The following is a 12,109-nucleotide window of genomic DNA, read 5'->3' as shown; positions in this document are numbered from 1 at the left end:
ATAGACTGCTGATGAAAATGTAACCTATGCAGTTCCTGTGGAAAAGAGTCTGGCACTTGCTCAGAAGGTTAAACAGTTACTGTGTGACCCAGCAATTTCACTCTGAGGTATATACCCATAAGAATTGAAAATATATGTAAAACTTGTACACAAATGTTCACAGCAGCATTATTCATAATAGCCCAAAAGTGTAAATAATGCAAATATCCATCAATTCATAAATGGATAAACAAAATGTGATATATTTCACACGATAGAATGGCCATAAAAAGAAATGTAGTACTGACACATTCTACAACATGGATGAACCTTGAAAATATGCTAAGTGAAAGAAGTCACAAAAGACTACATATTATATAATTTCATTTATATAAAATGTCTAGAATAGGCAAATCCATAAAAGGCAGCAAGTAGATGAGTGGTCACCCAGGGCTGGAGTGATGGTGGTTTCAGTTCAGGGTTTCTTTTATGATTAATGAAAATGTTCTCAAATTGATTGTGGTAATGGGTTGCCCAACTCTGTGAATATACTAAAACCATTAAAACAGTATCTTTAAATGGGTGAGTTTATGGCATGTAAATATCTCAATGAAGCCCCCCTTTTCAATGAAGCCCCCCATTTTTTAATCCTCTAAGTTCACCATAAACTGCATCTGCAATACTAGGCACTTATTAAAGTTTACTTTAAACCAAATGGATTCTTCTTATCACTGCCTAATAGTTGTTAGAATTCTAAAAATTGTGTAGCATTTGCATCATAATTTGTTAATAACCTTCAAAGAGATGACTTTAAATTACTTTTAATTTATGTACTTAAACATGGAATACTAATAGATACAACGCTAAGACTTTCAGTAAAGGGATGTCTGAAAATCCATATATGGCATCCTCATCTATCCACTTAATCAAAAAACCTAAGGATTATTCTTATTTTCTCCTATCTTCATTCCTTGTATCCACTTCATCAGCTCATCAGCAGGAAGCCCTGTTTAAAAACTTCATAAGGATAGGATTTCCTGTTTGTTCACTATTGTATCCCCAGTGCATGGAATACTACCTGTCACACAGAAGATGCTCAATTAATATTTGTTGAATAAATAAATGGATGCATGCTCTATTTGAAATTAGTACCTTTAAAAGAAAAAAATTAAAATCTCACTTGATAATTTCTTAATATTTGTAATTTTAAAAAATGTAGATGATGCCAGTTTTATTTGCCATTCCAATTGCAGAAACATATGAATGCTAAATTCTCAAGGGACACAGGTAAGCTACACTGCCAAAATATGTAAAACATAACTTTATTCAGGTTTGCTCTTGTTATTTGATCCATGAATATTTAAAAGATACTTTATTTTATAATTTTATAAAAACTTACATCTGTAAGTAATGGACTGACCATAACAGAGGGCTTAACCTGGAATACATGGATAGGCTTAGAGGCCCATAAACCCCTAAAATTGTATGCAAAGTCTAACATGTATTTAACATGTGGCATGTATATCTTTTGGTGAGAGTTCATAGTTTAATCAGATTTCCAAAGAAGTCTATGACCCAGAAAGGTTAAAAAATTACTTAACTAGAAACAGTCACAAAGTTTTTTAAACATGAATTTGTACAATAAAATAATATCCAACAGCTCCATCTATGGGTAAGTCATTATCACCTAGCAGAACTAGTGACAACCACCAGAGATCAGTGCATCTTACGAATGCTTGTGTTTAAATCTTCAGTGTCACTCTATTGAGAATTTATTAACTATAGTATCACAGCTTTTTCCCCCCCGATGTAGATGCAAAAATTAGGAGACTGTTGATGAATTCTACTTACAGTACTTCAGCACCAAAAAAACTGGGCAGTTATGCTGATAAATGTATGTACAGTTCAACATTTGTCAGTCTTAAAATGCTTATTTATAGTGAAATCTATATAAAACCGTTAAAAACTTTTCTATTTACATTTTTAAAAATGAAAAGTATAGCTTCCTTTGCCACAACTTGTCAAAACTCTTACCCTCCCACCCCCTTACCCCTCTCACTCTACTCGTGACAGACAGTGATCACAAGACCGAAACGTATTGCTTAAACAAACTGTGTCCTAAAAAGGTAGAATGCTTAAAAACATTACATTTAGAACTGTAAATGAACTTTTTATACATTTCAAAGGGGCTTAAACAAAAGTATGTAAAAGTTATTTTCAAAGTCTCAGTCCAATGTGAATGTGCAATTTCAACGTTAAGAAAGCATCATATGAATGAATAATTTGTTTTCTTAACATAACTGAACATTTCCTTTAGGTCTGAAAATGTTTCTTTTCCTCTGCTTCGCAATGAAACATTTTCTATTAAGTTTTCTTAAAGGAAAGTGGGGAGATGAGGACGATGGAAAGGGTACGCAATCCTGGTTTACAAGAAATCTGCCAGACGGAGTACGGCCTGCTTTGAAATGTTTACACTTAAATAAATAGAAGGCAAGTGTGCTGCTTAGAGCACAAAGGAACAATACAATAAATTAGCACGCAACTGATGAGAATGCACAAGCCACCCAAAAAGCACTTCCCACTGGTTAGGGATCTGATTTCTACCATCCAACAAGGATTCTTTAATGCCAGTATTTTTCTAGGTACTTATAAACTAATTATGAACTGAGCAAATGTAAAATTTTAACCAATTCAACACTTCCAGGGATTTGCAAAAACATACAAATTTTCTAAAAACTTTTCCTGACACATCATTTCAAAATACAACTATTCACATTCCCCTTTTAGATGGTATTTTGCTCAGTAGTAACCAGTTGAGAAACATGCACAGGAAAAGTCTCTTTCCACTGCAAGACAAAACTTTTCCGCCGGCCATGATCCAACAGAGAAAGAAGACTAGGTCTCAAGTCACTGTAAATGTGCGGCTTTTTTTTTTTTTTTTCCTTTTTTTTTTTTTTAAAAGTACATTCCCCTGTGAGTTTTATCTTGTTTTAAAATGCTGCTCCTGCAGCAATATCTTGTTGAAACACTGCTGTTTTAGGGTCCACAGCCTAAGTATGGGAAAAGTGCTCTTTTTATACATCAGAATACGAGGGTTTCCCTGGACACTTGGTAACCAAGCAGGTTTTAAAGTGCACTATTGTGTCCAAAACACTAGGACCGTTCAGCAGAGCTCTGAGAAGGGCTGGGTTCAGTTCCATCCTCCGTGCTACTGTCTATGTCCTGCTCCATTGCTGTCTCCTCGTCATCCAGCTGTTGACTAGTGAAGTTGTTTAGCTCAAGAAGCCCACTGGGCTCCACCACCACATTGGAGCTGGAGTGACAAGGAATAGCATACTGAGGAATAGCCTGGAAGAGAAGACATAGGAGAATCTTTATGGTAAGAAAAGGTAACAGAACCATTTCCCCAACAATACCAAGAAAAAAGAAGAAAACGGACATTTATTAGACAACTACTACACGCCAGGCCCTGTGCAAGATGCTTTCACATATCACACTCTACTAAATCCCTGTAACAACACTATAAGGAAATTATTATTCCCACTTGCAAATGAGGAAACTGAGAGGGTAGGTATGAAGGATTTAGATTTGCCAGGATTCAAATCTAAATCTTATGCAACTGGAAGTGATCTTTCCACTCCTTTATGGTGCCTCTTCTAACAAAGGAGGCTGAAATCTATTGCCTAATTCAAGAGACAAACTTTGAATGAAACTTTCATTTGATTATTAAGCAAATGTAAATATAGTCAAATTTTGCCCTTTATTATCTGCCAGACGAATATTAGTAGATGAACACTTGCTACAGACCTCTGTGTAAGTAAATATCACAGGTATGCTGCCTTGTCAGATTCTTTTTCCTCATCTTTATTAGACATCCTTTGAAAAATTTTATCAGTTCATGTCATACTCTTGTTTAAAACTCTAAAATTGTTTCCTACTGTACTTCCCATACAACCAAACACCTCCCCATGTCTCCCAGCCTCATGCCAAACTCTCTTGTACCTTAGTGTTTTGTACTAGTCCTTCCCCTCTTCCTGGAATACTCTTCCTCCAAATCATGGCATGGTTGGCTCTGTCCTGACATCTGCAACTCAGTTCAAATGTTTGGAAGAAAAGCTTTTCTTCCATGACTACCAAACCGAAAGTAGTAGTTCATCCCACCCACCCCATCTCTATTACATTGTTACATTTTTTATTCATTGAATTTATCATGCTACATTGTTTCTTACTTGTAAAATGTAAGCTCCAAGAGAAGTGAACAGAGCACAGATCTTGACAATCTTATTTACTGCTAGAAGCCCCAAGTTTTGAACAGGGCCTGGCACACAGCAGATGCTCAATAAACATCTGATGAATAAATACACATTTTTAACATTAAAAACCCCAGAACAAAGCTGAGTATCAGCACTTTGCAAATATATCTGACCAAAATAACTTTTTACTATCAAGAAAATAATGCAAGATGGCTACACATTGATTCTGGAGTCATGAAGTTCTGTTTGTTTCTGCTCTTTTCTTCCACATAGCTGATAATAGCGCAAGACTATTAGACAAGGTCAAGAAGCCTGGATTTTAGTTCAGCTCTGTCTCTGACTTGCTGAGGGCCTCTGAGTAAGTCATTCTACTTCTTTGAGCCTTACGTTAATCTTGTGTAAAATAAGATAGTTGGAGGATATACTGTGAAGATCCTTGCAGTTCTAAGTCTATGAATTCCACATATATAGACTTCTTTACAATAGAGGATACAGCTTGTTTACTTCCCTGTTCTCAGTACTTAGCACTGTGCCTGGAATACAGTAGTTATATACATGTGGAATGAATGAATGAACAAACCAACCAATGAATAAAATACAGACTGTCCACAAAGAGCAATGCTTTTCATTCAAAGCATTTAATATCAAATCTGTTGAATTTTTATAGAGCATTCTTCTAGAATCAAAGCACTTTGTAGACTCAGCAAATCAATACTTCGGATCAAAGCTAAACATAACTAGTAAGACCTGAAAATGCTCTAACAATATATTAATCATGAGTATAATAATAGGAGCTATCGTTATTGAGCATTGCTCTACACAGACACTTGACCAAGTGCTTTATATACATTTTCTCACTTAATCCTCAAAACAACCCTGTAAAGTAGATGTTAATGTTTCCACTTCATAGGTAAAGAAACAGAGATATACAGGTTAATTCAGATGCCCAAACTCACATGTACCCATATGGGTACAGGTAGAAATCACATCTAGGGATCTGACTCCAAAAGTTTGGTTCTTAATCACTCCACTGTTCTTACCTCTGACACAGCACACCTAGCTAAAAGCTGGCTGAGAATTCTGTAAAGAACCTATGCATTAACTACCATCCTTGATACATGAAGCAAATTACATTTTCATTCTTGTTTATAAAGTACAGAAAAATAATTCCCAAATAAGCTATTCAAAATGATTTTTAATTTAGTGAGTACACCAATCTAAGCCCCCAGTAGGTACAATAAATTTTGGTAAAAACAGTGATAGTTACCATCTGTTAGACAATCACTATGAGCCAGGTACTGTGCTAAGTGCTTAATTTCGTATAATCCTTATATCAATCCTGTAAAGTAGGCATTACTATTCCCATTTTGCTGATAAGAAATCCAAGGCAAAATAAGGTTAAGTAGCCTTGCCCAAAATCATATAATGAATGGCAAAGTCAGAAAACCATTCCTTTTCCACCACATCTTACCTCTTTCAAAGGAAAATACAAAAAAAATCACAAATCCTTTTGTCAAGAAATATTTACTTCATTTACATTTGTTTTACAAAGGGAAACAAATTACTTTAATAATTCAATGGTCATTTCTACTTGCCTTTAAGCATTTCCTCTATACTTAATTCTATCTTCATTGGTTTAATAACATTGGTCAATTTGCATTCTCCCACAGCTTGGAATCATGACAAAGACAAAGTTTACCATCATGAATTGATGGTAAATCATAGTCTACTTGTATTTCAATAAATCCAAATTCTCAATTAACTAAAATGTTGCTCTGATACCTTCTAAGCTATATATCTATTTAGAAAAAAAATGACAAATGTCAAAAAAACAACCTGATACCTTGCAAGGGGTAGCCTGGACTCAGTAATTCTTTGATCTTGATATATTACACATGACAAAAGATGATTTTTAGAATCAAGGGAATGCGAGGTACCATCTATTATCAATGAATAATTCTAGTGTGTCAACTAGCCTGTACTTACCAAGGGATGACAGTAACCAAACAAGATTTTTTAATATCAATGATTGAAATAAACAGTAAAGTTCATGATTAGTCCCAAATTAAATATAAAACATTATTTAGAAATATCCCCTTGTCCAGGCACGGTGGCTCATACCTGTAACCCCAGCATTTTGGGAGGCCGAGGCGGGCCAATCACGAGGTCAGGAGATCAAGATCATCCTGGCTAACATGGTGAAACCCTGTCTCTACTACAAATACAAAAAATTAACTGGGTGTGGTAGCATGTGCCTGTAGTCCCAGCTACTCGGGAGCCTGGGGGACAGAGGAGACTCTGTCTCCAAAAATAGAGAGAAATACTCCCTTAGAACATGTCTCTGCAGACATTGCAGTTGAGATTTGATTGTCCTAAGTCATAAATGTGGATCAAGAACAAGAACTGTTCTTTCAAGAAAAGGGTCCTCAAAATTAACTTGAAAGTGCAATCCAGTTACATTCCAGAATTTTTTGAGCAAAAATTGAAAAATTCAAAATTTGAGCCCAGGAACTTCTTATTTTCTGGGTTGACTTAATTGAGTTCACACATTGGCAAGTATAACTTCAAGTATAGCTTGTATCTTACAAAATCAAACTGACACATAGGTCCTTCATTGCCTTTACATTTTGCTGGGTGACAATGTCCATCAATTAGATTCTCTTCCAAAAAATAAATAAATTTGTATTTTTGTAATAGGTATTAAACCAAAATTGTCAAACACCATCTCAAAGATAATATCTATGTCTTCTTGCTGTCTTGGCTTGACTCTTCCTGTGACAAGTCAAAAACATATCTCACAAACCCACAACCCCCAAGACGCCCAAGATTTCTCATTTTCCTTCCAGTTCTTACCTGGATGATAATTTCTGCTGGACTCTCTTCAGCTTTCTTTTGGCCTACATTCTGAATACGCATGAACTGGCCTGTCGCAGGCACTGCTGGTGCATCAATTTTCCTTGTCGTTAGGGAAGAGCCAACAGTGGATGGACTTGAACAGGACTCTCTACATTTCTGTTGCTGGGGAGTGGAATTCGCCATCCCTGCGACCACCATGTGGGTGGAGGGTAATGATCCTGCTTCACCAGTGAGCATGCTAGTGGCAAGAGCCTTCTTTGGGGGATCCACTATCATATGTTCTACATTTGTATCAATCTGAGCTTCCATCAAAGACATTTTCAAAATGTCAGACACTGCTGTCTTCTCAGAGGCCTGAATGGGAGATATGCTTGTAACTGGTGATGTCAGCTTAGGCACAGAACTGCCACCAGTTATCTTTGTAACTGTGGGAGGCTGGCGCCCCTCAAAAGTTATCTTTGTAACAGAGGATCCTTGGGTTATAATTGGCTGCTCCACCTGAAAATAAATTGGGGTTGTGTGTGTTATAGCTACATCTCTTTGAGAAAACCTAATCAAATACCCCAGACAATATGGCAAAAGAAACATTCGTGCGCTATATACTAGGAAGACAGTTTTGAAGCTTGCTGTTTTAAGAGGGCTGAATGGGAAGGATCTGGTCGCTTTTACAAAACCTAGAGAAAGAGGAGGGGTTGAAAGAACCTTTGTTCAGCCAGCCAAGGTTTATAGCAATAAAGAAAAAAACAGTCTCAGTAGCCTAGTCTTCCTTTGGGATTTATATCCCTAAACAGTATACCTTCAACCTGGCTCAAATTATTTCATATAATCTTCTGCTTTTTAAAATAAAAAGAATATTTTTCCAATCTTTTGCTTCAAAACACATGTATATAAACATATCCTATATATATGTATTTATAATATATACATACATATATATCACTCCAGAGCCACTGGCTTTGTTAACATAATTTTGCTTTCAATTATCCGCCAATAATTCCTCTGTAATCTAGAAGATAAATCTAAAAAATAAATTTAAGTAGATGGCTATGATATAAACTACAAAGAAAGGTGTTCAATGGAGTTCCTTTAAAGACTGCAGTTTACTTAGCATTATTGCCACAGGAATCAGAGTTTACGGGCATGGAAATAAATATTTTATACCAAAAAATAAAAATAAAAATAATTTAAAGATATCGCTTCTATGCACTGTTGGTCAATGCTGAAGTGATTTCGGTAAAAACTGCCTGGAAAATCAAGTTCTGAATGCTATGCTTTTTTTCTTCCTACATATTAATGCGTGCATTTCTTCCCTAATGTCAACCTTCTGATGGGGCAACGTACTACCAGCGTAATGAGGCTTTTGGGTTTCCTCTTGCCAGGAGAAAGCACTGATAATCATGATAGGGTCGTGATGGTCTCATTTTTTTTTTCCGTGAACAGAGAAGTTTAACTTTGCATGCTATCAATATTCCGTTACCTGGCTTGCCGTCTGTTTCTCTGACGAAGCTGGGAGCGACATTTGGCTCTGGGGGGTTTGGGGTTGCACGTAGATTTTTGGTTGGTTCGGAGCCTGCTGTAGTTTAGGGAGCTGCTGCGTGGTTTTCACTGCAAGCACCTGTACTACAGTTTGCGGGGGCTGTGCCATTAAGGTAGGAAGCTGCCGGTCTTTGGCCACCATGGGATGCTGTGTGTGCTGTACATCTGGCTTGGGCTGTGCTTGTTCTTGCTGGAGAGGGGTGAGTTTTTGATGTCTGATGGAAAGCTGGGGCATTTGTGGGAGTTTGTGCTGGAGCTGGTCTGCCTGCAGGTGGATGGTCTGCTTCTGTTTAGTCTGGAAGCACTGCAGAGTTTTCACTTGCAGCTGAGTCTGTTCCAGCGGGGGCTGGCTAAGTTTCTGCTGTTTAGCTGACTGTGACTGAGTCAGGGCAGATCGGTAAAACAGACCTGTCTGAGGGTCTAAAGTGTCCATTTCTTCAACCTCGCCCTCCTCAGTTCCAAGTTCCTCGCTGTGTTTGGTAAAAGCAGTGTGACTGCTTAATGCCTACGTAAAAAAGGCACAAAGTAAGAATGAAATAAGAAAAACATCTGCATTGCTACATTTTCCTCTTAACTGAAAAAGACTTAAAAGATTCATTCAAAAAATTTCAGAAGAACCTAGAAAGACCCAAGAAACCTCAGGGAGCTTTAGACTGAAACTCTTGCAATTTCAACTCTCAGACATTAAGTACTTTGAAAACTGGTTTACTCACTACTGTAAGAAAAGTCTTAGAGGAGCCAGAACTTACAGATTAGAATAAGATGGCCCTGCAAGCACAGTCTAACATGGAAAAAGAAGAGAAATGCACCCTGGCTGAGGAAACAGCTGTCCGGCCTATTCATGATGTTACCCTGTCTGAAAGCAGCAACCAAGGCACGAGGTCCAGAGAAAAGCCAAGATTCAGAGAAGCCCATTGTGGCCATGTGTACGTCCAGTGTTGTCTGGAAGGTCAGGGAGATCGTCTGAGACCCATGCCTGTCCCAGTCCCCACAGAGAGCCCCCTGCATGGGTGGAGATCATTCTTCAGGCTTCACCAAGGTCTGCAGGAAGCACCTCTCGACTACCAATGGCTCCTTTGCTCAGCTCCCAGGCCCACCAGACAATAGCATCCTAGAGCCCTGGCTCCCAGGAGGGAAGAAGATGGAGGAGGGGATAAGAGCATTCCTGTCAGTAGAAAGGAGAGTGCTCAGTGTCAGTGCTAAGTGTTGTGAGGAGGCATCATCTTGAGTGACAGGTTAGGGTCAGCCTGTCAGACCTCTCTAGGTCTGGAGAAAGGTCAGTGTCAGGACCTGCCAGGTGAGGGCCAGACTCCAGGCTGAGACCTGTCACCCAACAAAACCTCCAGCCAGTTGGCTTCCCTCAGTGACATAACAAGATCCAACCTATCCCCAACCTTCCTACTGACTTATCATATGCAACACTTAAATTCTAAACTATAAAATTTTGAGATTCAACTGTAATTCTCCCCTATACCATAATGACTTTGCACATACAGGCTTTCAATTCAACATTTTTCATTGCCTTTCTTTCAAGTAGTTTGCCTACAATTAGATTCATCACCATGTGAGTGATGGTGACTTATGTGACTACTAATAATAAGTCATGCTTTAATCACAATATCCATGATATCACTATTTAACAGAGGCAGTTCACTTTGGGTTGAAATCCTGGCTCTGCCACCTGGATCAAGTTTCTTACTTTCTTACTGAAGTGAGAATAAGTTTCCTCACTTGTAAAAGAGGGATAATACACCCAACCTTGCAAGATCATAGTAAGAATTGAACAAGTTAATATACTTAAAGCTCAAAGTACAGTATCTGACACGAAATCAACCTATCAACATACTTTTCCTTTTCCCCATTCCCGTTAATACCAGAGGTCCTGTTTTACGTTAGATTTATATTCTCAACTTCCTGTTGCATTTCCTCTGTAATTGACCACTTATAGTTAAAAAAATCAAATATTTATTTTCCTACTTATTCATAATGTTACCAAGAGGAAGGATTAATTATAAAAGCAAAAAAACAAAACAAAACAAACCCAGCAGCAAATAGCTAAACAAGCCAAATGTTCCCATTTGAACATCTTATTTACCTCGATGATAAATTCTCCCACAATAAAATACACAAAAACAGGGATCAATTCTGATGTCACTAGATTCATCTAGACATTCTCACCCTTTTGAAATGGTAAGAGTCCACAGATTTAAGAATATTGTTTCAGAATTATTTTCTGGTGTTAAGACCCTTAATTCATTTCCTTTACTCATTTCTTAGAGAGAAAAGAATTACACAAACACTCTACATTTCATTATTTCTCCTCTTAAAATACAAGATGACACTGAATCTTATTTCAAGCATGGGCAGTTTCAGCAGATAGGAAGAAAAAGAAGAGATACAACCTGCTGCATAATGTGGGTGATTGCTCCAGGGGAAGATGCTGGGATGGACTTCACCACCACCGAAGTCTGTGTTGCGGTCTGTGACTGAGCCACATGCTGGAGCAGGGTCCGCTGGGGCTGGGAAGGCTGTTGGGGCTGGGAGCGATGGCTGACTGAAAATAGAGGAGGTGATGATATTTCTCCAGAAATCACCACAGCATCTGTAACCAGTAGTCATTTTAAACAAATGTCTGTGAGCTTGTATCACAGAAAGAAAGTGTAGTATTGTGAACTAGGAGGCAGAAGACCACAGTCTGCCCATCTATGAGCTGTGTGACTCTAAGAAAGTCTCTTATCTTCTCTGAGACTGTTTCCTCATCTGTAAAATGGGAATAACAGAGCTATTATAAGGATGAGATGAGAAATGTATATGGAAGCACTGTGAAAACTCTTATCACAAAGGGGGGAATAAACCCCTTAAAGTTGCATCCTCTCGTGAGCTATACTCACTTTCTCCAATGACTTTCATCCCGTTAAAGTAACAAAGCAATAATCAATTTCTGTAATTCCAAAATAGTATTTTTAAGGAAAGTAATTCAATACAAGTTCTTTAATCTCTTGGTCTCAGTTCCACATGCAATAAAAATATAAGTAGCATTCACTCCTTTATATTAAATGATTCTGTCTCACAACCTTATAGTTCCTAAAAATCTAAAAGTCTGGGTGAGACTGCAGAAAATAAACTGGACCAAGAATCACACTTGGATTCTGTCCTGTTCTACCACCGACCAGCCATGTGAATTTGAAGAGGTCACTCACCTTCTATTAGCCTCTAAAACCTAAGAGATTTTGTTTTGTTTGACTTTGTTTTTAATGGGATAATAAAAGCTTGCTGTTTCTACCTAGAAGAGGACCAAATGAAGTAACAGATTGAAAAATGGTCCTTAAACTATAAAGTACTAAACAAATATAAAGAGTTAACAAAAGAATAGAAAAATCTGTTCTATCATTTCAAATTCAGCTCATCTGACACAAATGGGTAAGAGTGCAGTATAGGAAACATCCCTGCTTCTTATTCTCTTATTACAAAGGTCTTATTTTTTT

General features: G+C 37.6%; 1 protein-coding gene across 13 annotated transcripts in view; it reads right to left on the bottom strand.

Annotated features, from left to right (window-relative positions):
- Positions 1–784: 784 nt before the first annotated feature.
- EMSY (EMSY transcriptional repressor, BRCA2 interacting) overlaps positions 785–12,109 on the bottom strand; it is a 109,747-nt gene continuing 98,422 nt past the window's right edge. For 6 of the 13 annotated variants that reach the window (XM_012469633.3, XM_012469626.3, XM_012469625.3 and 3 more), the window contains 4 exons: positions 11,027–11,226; positions 8,566–9,129; positions 7,086–7,586; positions 785–3,327 (listed from right to left, as the gene is read on the bottom strand). In XM_012469633.3, coding sequence (XP_012325056.1) covers positions 3,133–3,327; positions 7,086–7,586; positions 8,566–9,129; positions 11,027–11,226 — 1,460 coding nt within the window. In that variant the 3' untranslated portion in view covers positions 785–3,132. Of the gene's footprint in view, positions 3,328–7,085; positions 7,587–7,675; positions 9,130–11,026; positions 11,227–12,109 lie in introns of those variants that run through there. The other 7 variants (XM_012469630.3, XM_012469635.3, XM_012469628.3 and 4 more) reach the window with 2 other exon arrangements.

The sequence above is a fragment of the Aotus nancymaae genome, unplaced genomic scaffold (genome assembly GCF_030222135.1).
Source record: "Aotus nancymaae isolate 86718 unplaced genomic scaffold, 86718_ANA_hifiasm-v0.15.2.pri h1tg000059l, whole genome shotgun sequence".
NCBI lineage: Eukaryota > Metazoa > Chordata > Mammalia > Primates > Aotidae > Aotus > Aotus nancymaae.
Note: the sequence above shows the minus strand (reverse complement) of the source record. Positions and strands in the feature narration are given on the sequence as shown.